Source organism: Dermacentor andersoni, chromosome 7, assembly GCF_023375885.2.
Source record: "Dermacentor andersoni chromosome 7, qqDerAnde1_hic_scaffold, whole genome shotgun sequence".
Classification (NCBI taxonomy): domain Eukaryota; kingdom Metazoa; phylum Arthropoda; class Arachnida; order Ixodida; family Ixodidae; genus Dermacentor; species Dermacentor andersoni.
Window position 1 is genome coordinate 161,001,100 of NC_092820.1, and position 24,006 is coordinate 161,025,105.

The window sequence follows — 24,006 nt, forward strand, 5'->3', positions numbered from 1 at the left end:
AAATACAAAACAGAAAAAAAGGGGAGAGAGGGGGAAATAAAGAGGGAACAAAACGACAATAAAGTAAAACAAAGCGTCACAACGCCCTCAGTAATTCACTGTAGCTTCCAGCTTCCACGTGCGAAGGTTACGCATTTGCGCAGACGCTGAAGAGAAAAGCAGGAAAATAAGTCAGATTTAACACTCAGTGAGCTGGTTCCTTTTTTCTTTCTTCCTTCTTTTTCTTATGCTGTGGTAAATGTGGTATTTACATTTTATCTTCCCCAGCAACTAATAAACTAACGCGGATGAAAATGCGAGAATGATTTCAGGAGAGCCTTTACTTGTGCGCGCTTTGCTGCGCTTCCGTAGCTTTCGCTTCATTGTCACAGAAAGTTGCCATCGCTACTGCATGCAATCTCTGCATTGCTGCGGCTGCGCCACACGTGGGAACAGAGCTCTAGAAAGTACGCGAGCAGCATTCTTGTCTATAAATGGCCACTCGAGGTGCGTTCACGCCATCGGTGCCGACGCCGTGCTGTCCTGGTATCGACGGTGCAAGCGCGGCTCGCGCGTGGAGGGTTGAGATGTCTCGAGAGACGCTCAGTTGGCACTTTATAATACAATGTAGAACATATTTACAGATGACACATGAACAACGGCCCGAGAAGACTGCGTCAAAATCCATGAAGTCATGGCGAACTGATGCAGGAACGTCAAAACCGCTTCACCACCCGTCTTCCGTTTAAGCAAGCCTTTTCTGACGGTAAGAGCATTTTGTGCGCGTGCGTGTGAAAAAAAAAAAGAAAAACTGGTGACACACACACACACACACATATTTATTCATTTATATATATATATATATATATATATATATATATATATATATATATATATATATATATATATATATATATATATATATATAAATTGAAGAAACGAAGGAGCACACTTACGAAAATTGCATTTTTAATGCAATTTCGGCGCCGATGGCGTGAGCGCACCTCGAGTGGCCATATATAAACAAGAATGCTTAAAAATGCAATTTTCGTAAGTGTGCTCCTTCGTTTCTTCAACTACCTATGCACTGGACCTACAGAACTTTTCCTTGAATTACACACACACACACACACACACACACACACACACATATATATATATATATATATATATATATATATATATATATAATCAGTGCGACCTAGGTTATGTACAAGGCCCTGCTTATTTCGCTGCGTACGTTAGAAAAAAGAAAGACCGACCCTTCCCCTACACTCTTAAGCAAACGTACACCCTTTGGGGTGTATACATTTGCCACACATCAATAAACGCCATCTGTCTTGCTTGCGTTTCCTTCCTTGAAAACGCTGCGCTCGCTACTTTCCTGTCGAGAATGCTCTATCATGCTGATAACGGGCATGCCGTTCGCGACTTGGAAGTACTGGGCTTGCCGCGTTACAGAAAGGAAATGCGGCCAAGACAGATGACGATTATTGTTGTGTGGCAAAAGGGTGTAATTTTGCTTAAGAGTGTACCAGAAAATGGGGGTAAGCGAAGGTTGTCCTGCATTACAGTGCACTAGAAAATACTTCTAGTTCACTGTATCCTGCATGCACCCGACCTTCGTCACAGTTAAGTAACCCACAGGTAACGGTGCCGCATTGTTTCGGCCTCGGCTCACTCAGATCGGGATCTCCTTTTCGTTGCTGTCGGATTTTCTGGGCTCGGACGGCTATAACGGCTAAATCGGCGCGCCGACTGCGAGCCCTTTCACGGGCGAGTTCTCGCCACCGTTCGTCGAAGGTTGCCTGTTCCTCGGGAGAACGCGCAACGCGTGGCCGCCTCATCCGCTTTCCGAGACTGAACGGAAACAAACCCGGCGCAGCGCACGCGACACTCTTTCCTGTCCTTTCCCTCCCAGGCGGAAGCGAAACGGCTCCGATTGGTTGCGCGCGTGGCGGGAGTGAGCGCCTATGAAGCTGGAATCCTTGCTGATGACTAACAAGTCCACAAGTGCAGGTAAATTGCACTTTCTTTCTTAAAGTACAGCCGCCTAACTGTCCAATCAAGTGTTATACTAAATGACGTGAGGCTTTTCTTTCGAGGAACTTGTATGGATTTCCTTTGTAGAATTGCTACGATTGGGCGGATGTCTCATTTTCCCTTAATTAATTACTTCTCTGCACCTTGCGCGTTTCCGCAGAGCTATTAGTTAAACGACGTGAACTCCGAAATACGATCTTTCTGGAAAAGTTCAGCAAGAACAGTGCAGCAATAAGCTCAAAATCTTTTTTAGAACGTACGCAGCGAAATATGAAGGACCCTGGGGAGGAGGGCACGGAGGAGACGCTGGTAATGATGGGTCAGAGAAAAAAGAAAAAAAGACTTGCTTTGGTAAAATAATACGGCTAAAGCTTTAACAATAGAAAGTGAAAGGAATTTTGACCATATAGGTGGTGTTCGAAACCCTACATTTGCTCCATAGAGATGCATACAATATGGGCTACGCATGTTTCCGGCTCTCAAAATTGCTTCCTCCGCATTTAACGAGTAGCAACATAGCCTTTAGGATTTATATTTTAAATCCAGAGGGCGTAGGTTTCAACATACAAATGAAAGTAATTTTTATTAATTCACAAACATTATCGGGTCTTGTAGCGGCGGTCATATTTGGTGCGGCTCGGCGTGGCTGGTATGGGCCGTTCGGCTATACGCTTCGGCGGTGGACGCGATCCATGTCGATCCATGTCCAGACTGGGAGCCGGTTCATGGCCGGTTCGCCGGCTGCTCTCTAAAACACATGTGTAAATATTGCCACCTGACGGGTATGCCTATTCCATTTTCGCCATACACGCTGTCAGCTTTTTGACATCTTTGGGGGTGCTCATTTGCTTCTGAACTTCTCAGCGGTTACAATTGTAAAGATGGCACAGGGCGTCACGGTGAAAGTCGAGAAGCTCGACGCTTCAGAGATAGAGCAAAAGTAAGCATGCTTTCCGAGCTCTGTCGACGCATTTGTCTTCCCGACCACTCTCGCCGTCAACACATTTGTGCTTTATGCTCAATAAAATTATGGGAATGCAGGATCGTCGAACTCTGCACGGCCAACCCGACGGGCATCACGGACAAGATCGTGCAAATGCACATTCCCAACGTTGAACCCACCGTCCGAGTCGCGGCTTTCAACAGCTTGCTGGCACAGGTAGCTAATTAGTCGCTGCTCTTACACTGCCACGCGTATATATTTCGCTCCCCTGCGTATGAGACCGTGTGACGGCTTCATGTTTTTTAATGCAGGGTAAGCTCGAGATCCTGAAGCAGAAGAATCAGCAACTGCTGTATCGTCTGAAAAACTCTGACGCCGACAAGTAAGTCGCTGTTGGGACAACATATTTAGACGTGTGGCTCAACTTTTTCCTTTGTCGTTCTCAGCAAATGCAAGGGCTCCGACAGAGAAGAAAAGGTCGTGTACAAGATCGTGGAAGAGGCCGGAGACAAAGGTGCGATTGAAACGAAGATAGTGTGGCGCGTCTTGCGTTTGGTAATATCACCTCCTGCGTGCATAATCCGTACACGTCGGGCCCTTCTGTTCTGCAGGGATTTGGATTCGCGACATCCGGATAAAGAGCGGTCTTGTTTTGACCTCACTGAACAAGATTTTGAAGAGCCTTGAGAGCAAGAAATTGATCAAAGCTGTCAAATCTGTATCGGTGAGTGGTCGCTCTCCCCTTTACTGTGCCTTGACTTCTGGTTTCTGTCATAGCAATCTGTCCCTGTTCATCTGCAATACAAACGAGTCCGTAAGAGTGGTTTAATCATACCCTTATCAACTGCATGGCTTCGCCAGCATAACATGAGAGAGCATGACCTTCGAACACTGCTAACTGACAACACCAGTTATCAATGTTATATAAGAATTTATGTATGCACATGACCAGAAAGACCTATGCCCTGCTGTCAGTGAGACCATCTTGTACACATAGAACAAAAGATTTTGGTTAAAATATCGAAAAATGAATAAAAATGTAAGGACGTAAGCAACAACATGACAACAAAAATAGGAAACAAGGACTACAATTTCAGTCGTAAAGGACGGGTGTCGTGATACATGTTAGGGAGGCTCACAAGAAATCAAGAATGAAGGATGTTCAAATAGTCTAATTTTCTAGGCAAGCTACCTTTGGACAACGAATAGAAAACTGAATATTTTCTAAATTCAGACAAAATGAAATGGAAATGGAATGCAAGCTTTTTTGGAAATTCTCTTCTGTAAAAAAAAAAAAAAAAGGTTTATTTACATTATTTGAAACATGTAATGCCGTTCACAACTATGTAGATGCCCAGCCAACTGAGGGGCTTTGAATGTGAAACACATGAAAGGTTATGGTATCTGGTGTACCATGACAGTGAAAGTGGTGAAACGAATGCACTTACCATTACAACAGGGACATAGTATGTTTGTTTAGCTGCAGGAGCTAAACGTAGTAATACAGATCCGTACACCATTTTAAAGGATGCAGACCTGGTGAAGTATTGTCTGAATAATAAATTAAACTGCCTAAACTGAGACAAGAAGTTCGTAGTCTGGCTAAAGGCAAAGCGTCCATATCTATCTTAATGACTTATGACTAAAAATTACAGAGAAGTTATTTGCTCGGTGCATTTGCTCAGGAAACTGGTGCATTGCATAACAATCACAGCTGTCCTACAGCAAAATAACTCAGAACCCTTGTCATTTGCATCAGCGTTTTTTTTCCTGTAAATTCTGATAAGTGTTGTTTTTACGTTCTATTTGGCAGGAAATAAAAATGAATATTTGTCAATTTCAGATAGTGAATTTTCTAATCGAATAGCAATAGATATTCGAATTGTATTAGAAATTTCAACTATTCACGTGCCCCTAACAAGGGCACAGAAACAATTAAAAAAAATTGTATTGTCTCTCCATTCCAGAAATGTTTTCTCTTTTAAAGACAAAGTCTTTCTTGGCGAGTTACTCCTACTTTATTGCGACCACTGTAACAGCATGTGTTGTGTGATCTGTAATGACATTGTGTAACATCGTGTTGTTCTTTAGAAGATGACTCTGTCTTCCGTGAGAACCTGCTGCTCTTGTAACTGCTTATGTCTGCCATTTTTTTAAAATCCTTTTTGTTATTGTTGTTCGTGTTGTTAGTACACTGTTTCCAAATGAATTTTTTTCACACAGCTTATTGCAATTCATTTTCTTGTCTTTTTCTTGCTTTTTACGTTTCTCTGTAGTAATGTAGAAATTTCTGCATTGATTCAGTAAATCTTTGTCCTTAACTCTTCCCCCACCATGGGGAAAATAGGTGTTTTTATAGCTTACACCAGATTTCTTTTTCTCAAGGATCTGCTGCACTCAGTACTTTATGTAATGCATAAACAAAAAGCAGAATGAATGCGCTTTTCACACATAAATGTTTCATTAACGAGATATATGTCATAAAAAGTGTATATATTGCCATTATCAAGATTAAGGGATAAAATTGAACAAAATTTGTAAAAACACGCTTCTATCTACTAAGTAAAGAATGTAACAAAAATTATGAGATATACAAAATATATTGCCGTCGAATAGGCACTATCTTCAAAAGAATCAAAATTTTTCATTGATCACCTAGGCGTTCCACTGCAATAAGTGCAAGCACTACACTTAGGCATGGCGGGCTGCGGCCGCCGATGTTCAGGGCTGGCTTCCGTCATCGTCACTCTCGAAGTCAGTCCGACGGAAAAGGCAGCATCCTCAAGCTAGCTGCTGCTCGATTCATCGATAAAATCGGCTGCATATGCAGAGGAATTGCAAGATCTCCGATCTTTCGAAGTGCACAGGGGGCTGCTGCCAGAGTTGGGCATTCTTTATTTCTGCTTTGACGATTGTAAAACTTCGAAGTGCATTAAAAAATCACCGCCTGGGGAGAAAAAGCAAACTGCTTAGAAAAGAAAAATATAGTTCTCCTCCTTCACGTTCAATAGCGCAGTGTGTCCGTGAGTGGTGCAGAAGGTCTTGAAAGCGGTGTCTCAAACCATCATTAGCGGGTTTCCGTACCATTGCACTAATGATGCCTGATGGTACGGAAAGAGTTAATCAGGAGTCTCCATGCTCCCCATTCTATCACCCCTGCCCGAAGTTAGGCTGGTGAAACGAATTTACATTAATGGACCAGTCTATTTTCAAACTTCGTTGACGTTATCACCGTTTCGTTTTTGCAGGCCTCCAAAAAGAAAGTGTACATGCTGTACAACCTCGAACCTGACCGTTCTGTGACGGGTGGTGCGTGGTACAGTGAGCAAGAGTTTGAGTCCGAGTTTGTGGAAGTTCTGAATCAACAGTGCCACAGGTTCCTCGTGAAGAAGGTGACTTGACATAAGGACACGTTCCCGGAGGTTAATCCAGTCTAATCCAATGCAAACCTACCGGCCTTAAAACTTGAGAAATGCTCTAGTTGATGCCGCAAAAGGCTGAAATTTCATGAAAAATACTATAAACTGTTTAGTTGCTGAAGATGTTGACCTTTTATGGTAGTAATGGGTGCAGCAAGAAAAATGGGATGACAGAAGAGCAGACACCGCAAGCACTGACTCACAATGAATTTTTATTGCTCAAATGCTAAATTAATATGGGCTTATCTACTAGAAACATGACAATGGATTGTTAACAACACTGTGTCTGGCAAATCAGTAAAAACCGCCTAAAAAGCTTGTCTCCTGGACAGAACAATCCGCACTTGGCTCGCACATACATCACAATGTTTGCTGATATACGGTAGTAGGCTTCCATTCTCAAGTGATTGCCTGCCTATGTCTAGGCACCTTGCTGTGGTGTCTGCTCTTCTGTCATCCTTGTATTTTTTGCACTGTATCCATTACCATGAATGCATATCAACTCGCCCAACTTTCCATATTGACGGTTCATTAAAAAGTTTGCAGACTTTGTTCGATAAGGATGCTGCGAACGGGCACTCTGCCCAAATTTTGCAGCTACGGAATGATCTGCACCACAGACAAGTGCAATTATTTATTAACTTTGCTCATGAAATGTTCTGAAATTTTCGTTGCCACCATAAAACTTCAGTAGGTGTCGGTGCTGTGTACCGAATAAATGAGCATGTCTAAATATTTTGGATTTGAAAGATGGGCTGATAGCTGTACTGTTAAGCCTTGTTATAATGTAGCTGTATCCTGCACAAAAATCCTGTTGTTATATCCGATAAATAGCTATATTCATGACTTTTACAACGAGGCTTAACTGTGTTTGTATTCTATTGAAATGAAGATTGCCCTAAACTGGGCTCATTATTCCTACAGCGCAAATGCCGAAATTGCAAGGTGAGACACAAATTACAAGACTGCATCGGTCGTTTTGATCTTGTTTCTGATTACTTCTGATGGTGTGCACATGTTTGTCTTCCCTGTATCTTTGTGCTGTAGGAATAATGAATGAATGGCAACTCACTCGGTTTACCATTCTCCTAAAGTGCCAGAAATAAAAATTCTAAAAATTGCCAGTGTCTACACTATAGTCCTAATCAAGCTCTAAAGTAGGCATTGTACGATAATATCATAGAAGTTGGCATATATGCCACTCTTTGATTGATGCCTTCTCAGCTTGCAGTTGCCAAGGAGACGACAAGTGACCCCTTGTTGGAGAAAAATGCTTCCTTCGCCTCTTCAAAAGAGGTGTGGGAATTCATCAAGAAGCTCGGCATCAGTAAGGTATGTGTTGCGGTTACTGTATTTACCCGTATCTGATGCGCATCTTCTTTCTGAGAAAATGGATCCAAAAATTGCCTAAGTGTTACGATTGGATACAAAACCAAAACCACGTTCACGGTATTGGCAACAGCCTACTGTCGGAGCCGTCAGGCGCAGCGTCATACAAGATGGCAACGGTGCATGTTTCGTGAAGGTTGCAATGGGTTCGTTTTGTGCTCGACTATGATCTGGAGTGCTATGACTTGGTCAATCACTTTCGCAAGATTTCGCATGACTTGGCACCGGATGTGTTGGCGTATATGGCCACCAGTGTTTCTGGTGCTGTGCTGAGCTCTATATCTGTGCACAGTGCCAGGAACTTGGACAAATGCAATGCAGACACATAAAATCTTGCAAAAGTGATAGTAGTATTGCATTTGTGTTATATGTACAACTATGCATGCTGTTCTTTTTTGAGTGATTATACAATAAGTGTGCAGAGCCTTTACTTATAATTCTTGTACATTGTCGCATAGTAGAGCTGTTGGAATCTTAACTAATGCTGCCACAAGTGTGAGTTAAATATTTAACTCCTTTTGGGCGAACTTATATCCAGAAAGGCAAGCAGCACTCATATCATAATGGTAGCAGTGAAGCGCAGTGTTTGGTTGTCAAATCTTATCTGATGGGTTGAATTCATCTGCTATTTATACATGGCTTAACATAGACTCCAGTTTGAAATGGTGCTTGCACACAGTTCAGAACGTACAACACTATTCGCGATGCGTGCACAATCAGATCAGGCATGGCTCCTTTAGTGTATATAGTAATTGGTCACAATATTCAAGACATTTAGGATACTGTAGGTGCGCCTCACACTCCGTGATAACACCGATAAAATGCTGTGAAAATGAACCCAGGCAAATGTCAAAATGACGGCACATGGTAATAGTTATGATTTTTAGTGCAGCGTTGCTTATAGTATTGTCCAAATTGCCATTATTATTTTATACCTTTGGGCTCAAACTAACCTTAAGCTTAAGGGCCTACTCACATCTTTGCAAAGTGTGTCTAAACAAGGAAAATGATAAAAATCAATCAACCTGTAGTTCACAGGGACAAATAACTTTTGCTGACAGGAGAAAGTACTTCTTTAGATCGGCCACACAAAGAAGTAGTGAGTAAAGCAATGCACCTACGGAGTGAAGCGTATTGAAGAGTTAGTTTTACTGGGTGACTTCTCATTGTAAAAAAGAAATCATACACATGAGCACAAGGCTGTGTTTTAACTGTTCCTCGTTTACTGCTTCTTAAACACTCAGGTTTTCTAACCATAGGCAAGAAAATGTGGTAGACATTGTAGTACATTGGTTGCCTGGCAGTAAATTCAGCCTGGGCTTCTTGTTTGTCCAAACAGATGGGCATTCTTCCAGGGGAATTTGACACCAAGCTGCTCCCCCTTGCAATAGTTCAGGCAAAGATCTACTGGGGGCCAAGTTTCTGTAACAATTACTTTGATATTTAATTCTTTTGACGCGAAAACATCAAATGGCTCATTGAGCGAAAAGCTGGCCTCCGGCGTCTGTAGCAGAAAAACGGCACCTAAATTCCCATTGGCTGTAACGCCACATCACGAGCGCGGCTCGACAGAGCTGAGCAGGCGAAGGGGAACACCTGCTGCCACAGTACTAGCTTGCTAGGTGTTGTGTGAGGGAAGAGGGCATCACCGCAATGCCAAATCATCCTCGCTGTGTTATCCGCGCGTCCCTTTTCCTCGCAAGCTCTCGCCTGCGTTCTAGCTGCGCCTCTGTAATGCCAAATCAAAATGCACCAAGTGCCTGAACGCACTCACTTGCCCGTGAGGAGTTCATAACTAAGTAAGAAGTGCTTGGGTGTCCTCAGATTTTTGTCTTCTGTTGTTGGCTCACATGAAGCTATGTCCTTGCTGAAGTCAGGATTGGCCATTTGTTGAGGTAGGGGTTAAAAGAATAGAATTGAGCAGAATTGAATGAAATTACAAGATATCATCCCAGGGCGTAACTCATGAAAGGTGTTGATTGGTGTTTGTCCTCCTTTAGGTTCAGCTAAGTGTGGAGGACATTGAAATGATCCTGAACACGCTCATCTATGATGGGAAAGTGGAAAGGACAGTCATCTGTGGCTCGAGCAGCCTAGGAGGCTCTTCAAAGGACAGTTCTCCTGGAGAAGACTTGGTGAATCTCTACCGTGCCGTCGAGCCATTGATTGACAGCGCGGGCCTTATGCGCATGCCCTGTGGAACATGTCCGGTGAGACATTTTTTCATCTCGCACTTATTTAGTAGTATCTGCAATCTAGTCTTTAGGGTGCCCCGCTAACTTTAGCCAAGTTTTAAAACTATTCTGGTGCGCGATAGCAGGATGCAGCTAAAAGCATGTCCGAGACTCTAGTGAAAAATTTTGCCAATTTGTGGCATTCTGTGTGGTTGATTAGTTAGCCAAGATTACTTAATTAATTTCACAAATAACAAAGTTAAGGAAAACACCCAATCAGAAAGTTGCAAACTGTTCCAGGAAATGTCAGATTCTGCAGTGCATGATAAAGAAAGCTCCAGAATTATGAACAAATCCTTGTGACTATGCCTTTGTGGGGTTCAATTTCAGTGCTCTCAAGCCTGCTGCACATAAACAAAGAATGTTTTAACCTAGTGCGCTGCAGCTTTGGAGATGGGTTTGCATGCGGCTCACCCTTTGAGCAATAGTCGGGATAGGGCATGATGCTCCCCTACTCCGCAATGCACAAAGGTGCTACGACAGGCTTTGTCGACTCTCCGACACGGCGCAGAGAAGGCTCTTGAATCAGATTTCCAACAAACTCAGGTTTATTAACCCAAGATACAATACAACCTGACAGTCACGGCACTTACGGGCAAAGGCTCACTGCAAGACCGATCGAGTAGGCGTGCCTGCTGCACTAGAGCTAACGAGGTAGCGGTACACCAAGCGCAAGAACGAGACGCTGTGGGAGCAAATGTCTCAGGTAACCAAACTGTTGCGGGCCTGTGAGCATCTGCCGTTGTGATGAAGCCATGAAGTGCTCAGCAGAAGAGAGCTTGGGTGGAGAGGGTGCTCGGGAGCCACCACTCAGAAGGCCAATCAGTGCACGTCACAGTGATGTATGCTTGTGCGGTGACTCAACGCCGGGAGGGAGAAGCACAGTTTCCATGGGAAGCTTGCTCTGGCGTGCAAGCAGTGTCTGCCATGTTGCCACTGGCACGGAAGTTCCCATTGAACGAACTAAGCACCACGCACGAACTGGGGTACGACACGGTGGAGGGCACCTCAATCCCCACATCACGGAGAAAGTGATAAAACCGTGGTGCAGATATTGGCTTCAAAATTCATGCAAGCGGTCTTTATCGGTTGCACTGCTGAAAGCTACAGGCACTGCTGTCCGCAATTCTGATGAGCAGAATGAGGAACCTGAAATCTTTGCTGCTGTGTCACTTTCTCGGTGGCAGGGCAGCTAGCTTAAATGTGCTGTATGTTTGTAGGCAGTATGACTGAAAGCACTGCGATTGCGACAGGCAAGCAGGCCGTAAATTTTCTTTTTTTGCATATTTCAGAGGCTTTGTTTGTGATGCAGACAAACTGCTTGCATAGGACTTCAAATATTTCTTAAGGTGTTCTCAAGAATTCTCTACAATTTCCTCATTAAAATTCTCTAAATCTATGATTTGTGGAGTTGATCAATTACTTGAGCAGAAACAGCACAAAAAAAAAAAACTGGTTGTAGGAAAGGGGCAGACAGTAGCACTTTGTTAAGTCTCCAGTATAAATTCGTACACCGATGAAACAAGACTATGGAACAGGGTAAATAAGTTAATAGGTCGGGAGTCACATCCCCTACCCTTTGTAAGTAGCCAAAATGATAGCCTGCAAGATCAGGTGGATTGTCTGGTGGAATGTGCTAGCAGACCAAATAGCCTCATCAATTACATTGCAAGCTACTCCTACCACTGCAGTCCTTGCCACAGATCTGAAGCCTTTCTTACGAAAGAAGTTGCAAAGCCACTGGCAACGCTTGTGGGACGCTGACACAAATAATAAGCTACATGTGATTACACACCATTAGCACCCATAATATTTTACTGAATGGAAATGAGCTTCCAAACTGTGATAGATGTGGCGAGAGGCTGACCGATCATCCTCCACGTCTTCTTGGAGCGTCGGGAAGCTGATGCTGAGAGAAACATATTCCTATAGCATACCGCCAGCAAGCCCCTCTCCATCCTGTAATGTTTCTCAGCGCAGATTCGTTCTTTGACACCAAAGCAGTTATAGGATTCTTGAATGATGTAGAATTGCATGTTTTTAGCCCCATAATTTCATAGCACATCCTCATACGAGAGGATGCCACTGTGACAGTAGTTTTGTATAGCACATGCCTCCAGGTCCTTGTGTTTCAAGGGCTTTGTGAAGGAAGTAGTGCTTCTTGCAAATGTTTACATCTGACATTTTACTATATCATCGTTTCACAATGCATTTTTTGTGCCCATAGCACAGCTCATTAACCATTGGCATAATTTTATCTCATATAGGTTTTATGCACGTTACAGCGACTGCTTTTTAGGCCCCTTTACAGCCGCGTAACATTTACCTCTCATTATTCATAGCTCCACCGCGAACTCATTATCACCGGCCTAGTGCTCTTTGGCCATATTTGGCCCTTGTGCCAGAAAATACCACATTCATCATCATCATCTTACATCTTGTTCTTTTGCGCCACTTCTGAAATTCTGTACCAACCAACTCAAATGCCTATGCTTTTGCAGTTCATGAATTAATCTTCACTAATTGAAATAACTAAAGGTAGTGCAATAAAAGCACATGGTTTTCTCCATAGAGTGACCAACAACATGCTTTTAGTAGTCTCATCCTCGTGTAGTTCCATCTGCCACCATGGCCATAAGGGGGCGCTGGCCAACACTCCCGGGGCTAGGTCTATTACGCATGCACCAATGCACAAGAAAGTGGATGGGAGGATGGCTGCCGCAGCAGCTCAATAATAGAGCATTGCGTGTGTTATGTGGAAGATGTTGGTTGAGCTTTCACCTGCGACAAGTTGTCTTTTCATCCACTTTCATTTCCCTTTTCCTTATTATTTCTACATTTCAGTTAAACATGAGTCTTTTTCCCATATGCTAACTTTGGCTTCATTCTATGTTGGCTTCATATGGTTGTAAAAAAGTTTTTTTAATAATGCTGCTTGATTCCCTTAATCTTCTCAATTGGTGCACCTGTATAGTTTTCTGAAACGTTGACAAGTTAGCTGGGACACCCTGCATATGAATACTATAACGAGCTTTTTGTCTAGGTGCTGTGTACAATTCTAAATGTAACAAAGAAGCTATGTGACTGTTTGGAACTGTTCACTTATTGAGACATAGTAATGATAGCTGAGGTGATGTCATGTTTACTTCGGTAAATGCATTTATGCAAGCACTTCATATAGCGTTTGTCACTCATGTGTTGACACAATATTGGGATGTGTAGAGGCTGTTTATTTACTGTTCCTCCCTCCGACAAATGTCTCCGGTTTATGGTTCATTACACAAGCAATGTGGCTGCGCACTCCAAGTAACCTGCCTTTCCGCTGTCGCGAAAGGTGTTTAAATGCTTAAGACACCGAACTGTAGTCCTCTACAGAGTGTGCACAAAGTAGTGCACCTAATTAGCTTGCTGCCCATGCGTTGAGCTGCATAGTAACGCACTCCCAATTTTTTTGTCACTTCAACACTGAACATCCATGCTGCAGTGGTTAGAACACCTGGCACGGAACTGATAATGCACATGCTATGTGTTGCGGGATAGCAATAGCATTAATGAAGCTCATCTTTCAGGTGATCCACAACTGCTATGAGGGTGGTGCGGTTTCCCCAGCTACGTGCCAGTACTTCAAGAAGTGGCTGTCTGAAGACTTCGACGATAACGGGACGTTTGAGGACGGTATGTACAGCCTGCGATGAGAGTTAACCAGATGTCCCTAGCTGTTAGATAACCTTGCCCCACAGCTTTGCTTGATGTAGAAGTCTAACGAATTGCTTAACCAATTAATAAAACGTCCCTAGCTTAGATATAACACCAACCCACAGTGCTGTTCAATGTAGAACTCTGATTGCTAATCTGCAAAGGATGACAACTCGGAATTTCGTTAACACTTTCAGGACAGTGCCTATAGGCCATCGACCGTATATGATTGACGGTTTTGTGTGTGCTGGAATTATGCAGTTTAGTATATATACCGGCAGGTGTGAGTAGCCAGGGCCCCATGGGTTGGCTTTCGATGTAGTTTGACAGCTGTGTGACAAATATCTTGTTCAGGGGTACATGATGTTCATGGGTAATTTTTACACTTCTGCATGCTTGTGTGGTCATTTCCTCGACCGAAAAACATTGGCTTGCGGAACCACACGCAAGGAATTGCTGAGCATTTCCTGCCGAACTGAAAGGCGCACGACGGGGAAAAAAGACTTGTCTTGGCAGCATTCAATGGTTGTGCAATTATAACATCCTGTACCTTACCTTCAGTGGGAAAACCGGCGTGTTGTCAACATGAGGAGCACAGTTCATGCACCAAACGACCCGGTCACTGAAAAGGAAGGGAAAACGGGGAAATGCCTGGACTCTGATAGCTGTGACAAAACCTTTGCTGGTCCATGATTATAATGTTGGCATGCTAGGCGTTGATAAATTAGATCAAATAATTAATTGGCTACTATAACGTTCTAATGAGAAGCGTGTGGTGGTGGAAGACTCCCTTCTTCCATTGCGTCAATATTGCGTGTGTGAAAAGTTTTGTACTATTCCAAGCGCACCGCACATTGCACCCAGTGATTCCCGAGCTAGTAGGCAATGCCGGGTTTGACCGCCTGGCTTTAAGAGAAGAGCTCATTCAACAGCTTCTGAATCTTGACTGTGCCAAGTGAGCTCACACTCCTCCACCACCCTACACGAAACGCGTGCTCCACAAGCCAGAAAAAGTGGTAAAGCGCAAATACTGCAAGCTGCACTATGAATAAAAGAAAATCGAGCTCAAAATGAATGTCTTTTGCAGCACAGGCTTGGTTCATTTGTGTTTTACCACTGCCTGGAACTGTTTCCTCGAGTGACACAAGAACCGCGGAAACTGAGTGCTGGCCACAGGCACCAGAGTTCACACAAAAAAAGACAGTTGTAGATAAGTGCACCAAATTTTCGTAAGCAAGAAACGAGGGAATGTAGCACATTTTGTAAATCTTAGATTTTTCTTTCTTGTTGTTTTTTACTTGTATATCCATGCCTTTTCCAACTTTTTTTATGTTCTCTCAGCAAATTTTCACTCAGAGATTTCTTTCTTAGTATTATATAAATAACTTTTAAGTCTATTTATTTCTGCATGAAAGACCACCTAATTAGCTGCATTTTGATATACAGGGTGCTTTTCTTTTTAGCTGCACAAAATTTTTTATGTTAGAAAAATGTAAATCATGGTAACGTTATGTTTACCATTCGAGTTTATTGATTGGCAGCCTCTTGTCCGCAATTATGTGCGTAATTAGCAAATTTACTGTAGTTAACTTTCTAACTATCAACAATAAGTGGCTAGAGCAAATACGTATTTTGGGGCCCGTCCTCCACGCTACCTATCCCAACGATCAAATTTTGAATAGCGGAGTTCATGTGGGAGCTACGCGAACAGTTAGTTTCCCTTGGAATGCTCCTTGAAATAGAAACTGGCTGGCAAAACAGCATCTATGTCGTCGATGTTGCCACCCACCCGCCTTTCGTCACGTCTCCGAGGTCACCGCTGATCCGACAAAGTTTATCACCTGCCTTTGCTGCCCTCTCCACTGCTGCATTCTCCTCGTCGCCATATATTCTCAGCAACTCCATACAGCACAGCAAAAGATACAAACACATCCAAAGAAAGGCTCCTCCGTTCTCTGCCCCTAATTGCTCTCCGCACACCTGAGTGGAAGCTTCATTAAAGGTTCACTGGCCCACAACGGGCTTAGCCCCATTCCATTCTCTGAACACACAGCTGGCTGTTGTCATGTTGGTGCCATCATCCCCTGTTGGCTGACCAATCGACAGCTTTTTGCCCTGGTGACATCATGCAGAGCACCCTGCCGGTGTTACAACGTGGAAAGAAGTGACCGGAAAAGCCTGGAGAAGAACACAGGATTGTTTTTTGAATTCATGGGTTCCCCATGGCAGGTAGCGCTGCTGTCCTCGCCATGTGTGACTGTCACGGTATACTGTACATGGTGCATATTTATTTAGAATGTCATAAAAAAATGTCATTGATGGTTTAAAGGGCCTTTAATGCAAAACCCCTAGTAGCATTTGACACGCACGCTGGAGTGAAGTTTCAGTTGTGGATAGCCCACCAAACCAATTAATGTTTAACTGAAGCAACATTTTTATTGTTTCTTTTTAATGCATTAGGTGTCAAAGTGGAAAAAAGTGTATGTTTGTGAAGTGTGGGAAGCTAGTCATATGTTAGAGAGGGAACGGGAGAGCTTAGAAGAGATCAGCTCGGTGCACCAGCTTTCCGAGGGCCCCAAATGAAGACAGCACCTTTCTTGAAGAGCCGAGTAAGAGTGACGTCCGCAAAATTTTGTACGAACTGACGAAAGCAGGAGCAGAGACCCAAGAAGCTGCGAACGTCCTTGGCACACATTGGCACAGGAAAGTCCTTCACTGCCTGCATATGATCTTGATCAGGACTTACACCAGAAAAATCTATGAGATGTCCGAGCACAGAAATTTCATGACGACTGAAGTGGCATTTGAATAAATTTAGTTGTAGCCTCGCCTGACAGAAAACAGATAGGATCGTCGGTAGATGTTCAAAGTGTGTCGCAAAGTCAGAGAAAAAATGATCATACCGTCCAGGTAGCAGATACAGATGGAACACTTGAAACCGTGTAGGAGGGTGTCCAACATTTGTTCAAATATGGCTGGGGCATTACATAAACCGAAAGGCATCACTTTGAACTGATAAAGGCAGTCAGGAGTAATAAAAGCCGTCTTCTCGCAGTCCATGTCATCGATGGCAATTTGCCAGTAGCCGGAGTGAAGGTCTATGGACAAATGTCCATATTGTGCTCCATGGAGGCAGTCCAGGGCATCGTCAGTTTGTGGTAGCGGATAGACGTCCCTCTTTGTTACCTTGTTGAGGTCCCGATAATCCACGCAACATTGCCAATTGTTGTCCTTCTTTTGAACTAGTACAACAGGGGATGCCCGTGGGCTGCAAGAAGGTTCAATGATGTCGTAAGAAAGCATCTTGTCAACTTCGTGTTTGATGATGTGTCATTCAGTGGGTGAGACGTGGTAGGGTCGCACATCACTGGTGTTAATTTAATGCTTGACAACAGATGTTTGTCCTGGAGGATGGTCTCCAAGGTCAAATATGTCCCAGTACAAGGCAAGGAGGCAGCGCAGTTTATGAGCACACTGGAGCGGAATGGTCGGGAGTAATCATTTTCTTTAAGGCATTAAAGTCTGAAGGGGCAGGAGGGGAAGCAAGAGTTGCACGTGAGGAGTTGTCACAAGTTAAAGCCGAAGTGTGATAGTCTCGGGCTGGCATGATTTATGACAGCGATATGCCGCAAGGGAGAGCTTGCGTACAAAGTCTAAACTTCGCAAGTGGAAGACGGAACGTGTTGTCCATAATGGTAATGACGGTGTGAGGAAACGTGGAGTTATGCAAGAGCAGGACATCTAGATTAGGGAATACGATGTATTCAGTATCTGGTCTATGTGTAACAGAGGAAACACCTACGTAGGTAACAGCAAGATGAGGGAGGCGAATATGCTCTGTGGAACATAGCCGTAACGAAGCACTGTCGAGAGGATCAATAGCAACAATATATACATCATGCAACTGATGGTTGTCTGCACCAGACCACAGTCAGTTGCACTTCACTCCTTGAAGAGGCAATGTGGAGTGAGCTCCTGAACGACACTTTTCAATGTGATGAACACAGTTTGAATCGTGGATCTGGGACATAGAAGTGGCGCAGCGTAATGCTAATGCATTTTTCTCACATTTACCGCTACATCACCACCAAATTTTTTGTGCAAATGTGCTCTCCATGGCTAGAAATAAAGGTGATAAAGTGTTTATTATTCTTGAGATGGAATGATGTTCGGGCTTCTCATTCAAACGTGAAAATTAAGTGAAATTAATTGTGAAGTTAAAGTGTGCCAGGGAAAGCTGTTGAGTAGACAGGTATTTTTGAAGCAACTTCTTGAGTCGGAAATGAGCGATATTATGGCACAATGACAGGTTTAGCAGGCCCAGAAGGGACTTGTGCTTTTGGGAATGCATTTGACCATGTGCTTACAGCATATTCCTTTTCCTCTCCTTGGACAGGGTAGCCATTTGAATGTTCTTGTGTCTGTCTGTGTTGTTGTTCATCCTGTAAAATGCAGAAGTATTTCTCCAGCAACTCCTCACGGCAGGGATCGCTGGCAAGTATTGTGCTAGCACAGTGACCCCTAGGTACATCATAGCCGCAAGTTGCTGCTGCCACACTGTCTCATGGATTTGCCTAGTCTTTGCTGCTTCAGATGGCTGTGCCATATTGCAAATTGACGATGTTCAATAAAATATTGCACTATATAAATGCAAGTTTGCAAAGACCGATTGCCTTGCTGTGTTGAAGGAGGTGCGAGTATTCTGAAGTTTAGGATGAAGCATAATAGATGTCACAAGCTCAAAGAGCAGACAAATCCATGTACTGCTACAAACCATCATTGCAGGGCCACTGTTCCCTCAAATCATTTTTGTAGGAAGCTTCATGGCTGCCACAACCACAGAGCAAACTGTTCGCTTGCTGATAAAAAATGTTGCTTAAAACTTCCTTCCTTTCCAGTGTTCTGACAAGAGGAACAGCAGCAACACCTTGTACAGTTAAGAAGACAAATTAAAACAGTACCAACACATTTGTTTCAACTTACTTTATTGACAATATTTTATCCTCATTACCCCCGCCCTTCTCTCTTCGCAACTATCTTGGAAACTTCATGATCTGCTAACCCTTTGCAGTGAACAAGGAGGACATCAACATTATGTCCAAGAAAAAACAAGCCTCATTCGGCAGCAGCCGCATTACATGGGCGGGTTGTTTTTTGCCAAGAAACAATTGTGCGCACACATTGGCCGTGTGATTTGCACTAGCTCCATTGCTTGCACAATTAAAATCACCGTGTGTCTTTTCTTTTTACCAGATTTTTTCTAAAATGCTCCCCGAGCTTTCAAAATGGTTGGAGTGTGTCACGCATGTGCAATTCTTCTGTGGTTCTCGAAGCGAGTGCACAATTCAAACGGACAGACTTCGCTTCTGGCACACTTTGTAAAATAAATGCTTCAAAATCAGACGGAAAGAAAAACTGTGGCACCAAGGGAAAGCAATAAAGCAACGTCGTCCACATGCTTGTAAATAATTACATAAAGGAAAAATATACACAACATATCTCTCTCCCCAGTCCCACCCCTGCTTCAGTTCTGGCCGTTGACAGAGTGACTCCCATGCTCGAACTGAGACTTATTTTTCATCAGGTAGTTTGCCAGGTATTCGATCGGGTTGGGGGGCCTGCAAGAAGATGGATGGCAGGGCTGTTGAACACCTTAGCAGCAGTTCTGACAAAGTTTTAACAGCATCTTGTGAACGTAGCACACACTACCAAGTCGCCATTGTTAACCCACTGAAATAAGTTTCACAGGCAACGGCCCTAAAGGGCCACTTAGAGGAAAATGTTGAGTTAGATTGCAACTGAAGATACTACTGCTGCTTCTCAAATTTCAGTTGCCGGTGCCAAAAAAATAAAGAGGTCATCTCCCTGTCTGCTGCTGCTCTGTGAATGAGCCATAGCTGGCATTGCCCAAGAGGTGCTATAGTCTAATTAGTCATTTTCTTGCTGACAATATGTCCGTTCTCACTACGAATTCCCTGTAATATCTTCAATATAGCTGAACTTAATACTTCCCTTAAGTGCCACTTAAAGTTTAGAAAGAGTACTGACACTACTTGACAAACAAACGACGAAACCCAGCCTTCGAAGACGCATACACAAGATGAGAAAAACACACGCTGGGTGTGTTTTTCTCTCATCTTGTGTATGTGTCTTCGAAGGCTGGGTTTCGTCGTTTGTCAAGCTATGTACCAACAGGCCCGGCACCAGATTCTTCCGAGTACTGACATTTTCGTGAAGTGCAATAGAACGTTGTTATAAAGCAGTTGCATCCAACAGGAAAATACTTTTGTTATACCTGACATTCGTTATAAGCATACATTCATTACATGTTTATATTGGGAAGAAACATCTTACATTTACTTTGTTATATCAGATAATTCGTTATATTACAGTTAAACATTGTAGAAACTCGAGCACAATTTTGTGTGTAAAAAGGAGAACACATGGATGGATATGAAGGTTAGAAAACATAACGGCAGCAAAATGAACAAATTTAAACCATTTTTACAGTTTGAAATAGTTTGTCGGCATTGGCAGACTACTGCAATAACTATACATGTTGGTCCATAGACCTCTAAGCCAAGCATAATGGAAGTGGTGCAACGAAATTGCACACAAGAACAAGAACACACAAACTGCTACACTTTCAAGTGAGGTTTGTTAGGAAAAACATTAAACAGGTTTGCACATTTTTTCCCAACAAACCTCACTTGGAAGTGTAGCGCACTGTGTCCTTTTGTTCTTGTGTGCAGTTTCCTTGTGCTACTTCCATCATGCTTAGTGTAAATAAACTAGCCCAATATTCTGTTCTATTAAGACCTTTACACTATTGTTGGCAGGAACAAATTGTAAAAAAAAAAAAAAAAAAAAAAAAAAAAAAAAAAAACACTGCCCAGGGCAAGTCATCAACAGAGCAAGACAAGTTCAGGTAACTGAAATTCACCAATTCAAATGCACCAAGTAGAGCTTTCGCCATGGGCAAAAGTGTAAACATAGTGTTCATTTCTTTTCTTGGCTGTCCTGTTTACTTGTCAGTAACTTTCGTTTGTGAAAAGTCTGATGTATGCCACTTCCTTTACCTCTGGCAAACTATGAAAGCAGCAGAGTCAGCCAATAATAGAGAGCTTTGGCATATCCTATATTCCGGTACAGGCAGTGGCGTTACGGGATACTGGAGGCAGTGGCGTAGCCAGGGGGTGGAACACCAAGAACCTGACATCCACAAATGACGCTCTGCTCGGGAAAATCCGATATAATATTCTTGGTGTGCACAGGCACGTCCCCTTAAACCTCCGGCAAGTGCCAACGTTTTCAGGCAAGCTCTAAGTCAACATGACGCGCAACGTACGACGTACACATGAGACGGAGAAAACGATGTCTTATAATATGACAATAACAGATTACTGATTTTAATGGAAGCTGCAAGGCTGCGGAGGGCGCTACGATGGCTACTGCGCCGCAGTTCCGCATGCAGGCAAGACAAATTTTCGCGATAACAACAAAAAATTTATCAGCGCCACAACAGGCACCAGTAAATGCTGCTACGCCCTGCATTGCTCATCGTACGAGCGCCCCCGAGTACGCGCGATTGGGGCTGCACGTAGCTAACATACTTTACTGTCAGACGTACACGGTTCAGCCAGTTTCATCCACTACCTAGCGGTTATTAAATGCAAACATTTCATGCCATACGCCGGCAAACATGAGCAGTACACAGCAATTCGAACGGCTCCGTCGTGCATGTACCGCCCACATTTTGCAGCAAGAACGTCGGAGCATCACCGCAGAACACGGACGTTCATCCCCAAGTTCCACTGCACTCACCGCTCCTTGGCAAGCGTCGATAGTGCCTGAAGAAGAATGGGCACGACAGTCTGGTCTAGATACTGCCTCGTTGGTAGGGAGTGGAAGTCGGTGTCCATTTTGGACTTCTTCGGTAAGCTAGCGCCGATGTTCTCCTTGTCGGCGCTTGCCTAAGGGCGAAAAGAAACACGTTACAGGCGTCCAGTATTCTGAACCCTGTGCGTCTGTTAGTAAACGCAGGGGCACGTGCGTGATTAAGACTACCGGATTTTGCAATGGCGTGCAAGCAAATTTCACCTGAGTGTTTTCCGATGCGCCGGTAGTGACGGTGTCCGTAGCAGCGCGGACTTCGTCGGCCACTTCTGTCTTGGCAGCGTTGTTCTGGTCTGAAGCGTGAAAAAAAAAGTGCGGCGGCACTCTACAGGGCTGGACTTCTATCTGACAAGCTGGCCGACGAAGCAGCGCTGCTGATTGTTCTACAGCACCAACAATAAAAGGCACATCGCATCGGTAACACTGAACTTAGTGTCACACATTACTTCCCCCCTCTCCTTTGGCTTCTGGATTGGATTGGCGCGGCTTGCTACGTGCTTGCGCGCGCTTTTCCGAGCGCAGATTGATGTGCGCCTGGTTTCTGCACTAGGTATTTACACCATCACTTTTCCGAGCGCAGATTGGTGTGCGTCTGGTTTTTGCACTAGGCTCTTATACGATCACTTGTCGCTGCTTTCCTTTTCTCTGGTTTGATTCGGCGCGGCTAGGTGCAGGCGCGCATATTTGGTGTGCGCCTGCTTTCTTGCGCTGGTCTTTGAACACATCGCTCGCTGCTCGCGCTTATATGTAAGAAAACGCTGCGCCGCTGGCGTACCGTGTACGTAAGCGAGCAGCAATGCCGGGAAACATTCATACAAAAGCAAAGGGTCAGAACACTGCGCTTTGTTTTTCATTACTTTGTCATGTACCTTCACACTGGGTAGCGCCGAGCGATCGCTTCTAACAAACGCAGAAATGAGTCTTTGCACCGCGTGTGGCCATTAATTGACTACCCAACACAGCCATGTGAGGTGCGACTCCAGGCGGTGAGGAGGTGGCGCTTCACTTTCTGCATGCCAATAACTTTCCATTTTTTGCGTGTGGACGCCCGTGATCGGGTCCACAAATTTCATGCTGTCTGGTTTAGTTTCCCATTGCAGATTGAGGCCCACTCCGTTAGCATCCACTAAGTTCGGGATGCAGTTGAATGCGGCCCATTCATCACTGTGGATGGTGGTCCCCGGTTCAACGTTGGCTGCAATAATGGGGCCTAGCGCCGCCGCGTCTCGTCTGTCGACCTTGAATAGTCGGAACTGCCCGGTGGTCACGCAGGTCATGCCGAATACCGATGGTCCAAGGTCTGCAATGCCGCCGTGATTTTGCCGGCTCGGCGGAACCTTGTCACCCGTCATCAGGCGGCCCCGATTGTGTTTTCGCTTGCCGCGAAGGAGGCATTCATCAATTTCCGCAATCCTTCGGGGCCACCGAGTGGGTGTCGCGCCAGCAGCTCGTCCCGCACGACTTCACGAGCTATCACGGGCGTTCACACGCAAAAACTAGCAAGTTAATAAACTGAAGCGCCACCTCCTCTCCGCCGGCTGCAGGGTAACTGCACCGCTGCTGGAGTCGCACCTCACATGGCTGTGGTGGGAGTCAATTAATGGCCACACGCGCTGCAAAGACTCATTTCTGCGTTTTTAGAAGCGATCGCTCGGTGCTACTCAGTGGTAACGTACATGACAAAGTAATGGAAAACAAGGCGCAGTTTTCTGGCGCGCTTACGTACACGGTACGCCCGCGGCGCAGCACTTCCTTATATATAAGCGCGAGCAGCGAGCGATGTGTTCGAAGACCAGCGCAAAAAAAAAGCAGGCGCACACCAAGTATGTGCGCCTGCACCAAGCCGCACCGAATCAAGCCAGAGAAAAGGAAAGCAGCGACAAGCGATCGTAAAAAAGCGCAGTGCACAAACCAGACGCACACCAATCTGCGCTCGAAAAAGCGACTGTATAAAAGCCTAGTGCAGAAACCAGGCGCACATCAATCTGCGCTCAGAAAAGCGCGCGTAAGCGCGTAGCGAGCCGCGCCAATCCAATCCAGAAGCCAGAGGAGGGGGGGGCAGTAATGTGTGACACTAAGTTCAGTGTTACCCATCGCATCAGTCGGCCATTTCATGCAGCTGTTTCTCAACCAAGCAAGGGAAGCGATGAGATTAAAAACGCATCACAAGTGAACACGTGTTTAGAATCAAAAGGCGTAAGCCCGTGAATATCGACTTCCAGAATAATGACCCAATAATCGAAATTTGTTTATCGAAGCGTCCGACGGCCAGGCAGCATCTTACCTTCCGCCATGATCCAATATAATACGGAAAATGCGTCCCGGAAGCCAAGTCCTGTTGTCTTGTCTTGGCTTCGGTTGCAGTTTTAACCGCCCCTGAGGAGGCATTGCCTTGCACTTGCCTTGC

General features: G+C 44.4%; 2 protein-coding genes across 2 annotated transcripts; one reads left to right on the plus strand and one right to left on the minus strand.

Moving 5' to 3' along the window:
- The first annotated feature begins 2,711 nt into the window (after nt 1-2,711).
- On the plus strand, nt 2,712-18,671 carry Polr3F (RNA polymerase III subunit F). Its single transcript, XM_055071878.2, has 11 exons — nt 2,712-2,804; nt 2,887-2,962; nt 3,064-3,181; nt 3,277-3,347; nt 3,412-3,479; nt 3,577-3,689; nt 6,214-6,357; nt 7,609-7,716; nt 9,774-9,983; nt 13,577-13,682; nt 18,602-18,671. Exons 1-11 carry the CDS (start codon nt 2,780-2,782, stop codon nt 18,607-18,609), a joined length of 1,047 nt encoding a protein of 348 aa, XP_054927853.1. The 5' UTR covers nt 2,712-2,779; the 3' UTR covers nt 18,610-18,671.
- On the minus strand, nt 18,672-23,979 carry LOC126533174 (protein dpy-30 homolog). Its single transcript, XM_050180440.3, has 4 exons — nt 23,884-23,979; nt 21,804-21,892; nt 21,528-21,676; nt 18,672-19,321 (listed from the first exon to the last, which is right to left on the minus strand). Exons 1-4 carry the CDS (start codon nt 23,891-23,893, stop codon nt 19,228-19,230), a joined length of 342 nt encoding a protein of 113 aa, XP_050036397.1. The 5' UTR covers nt 23,894-23,979; the 3' UTR covers nt 18,672-19,227.
- Nucleotides 23,980-24,006: the final 27 nt, after the last annotated feature.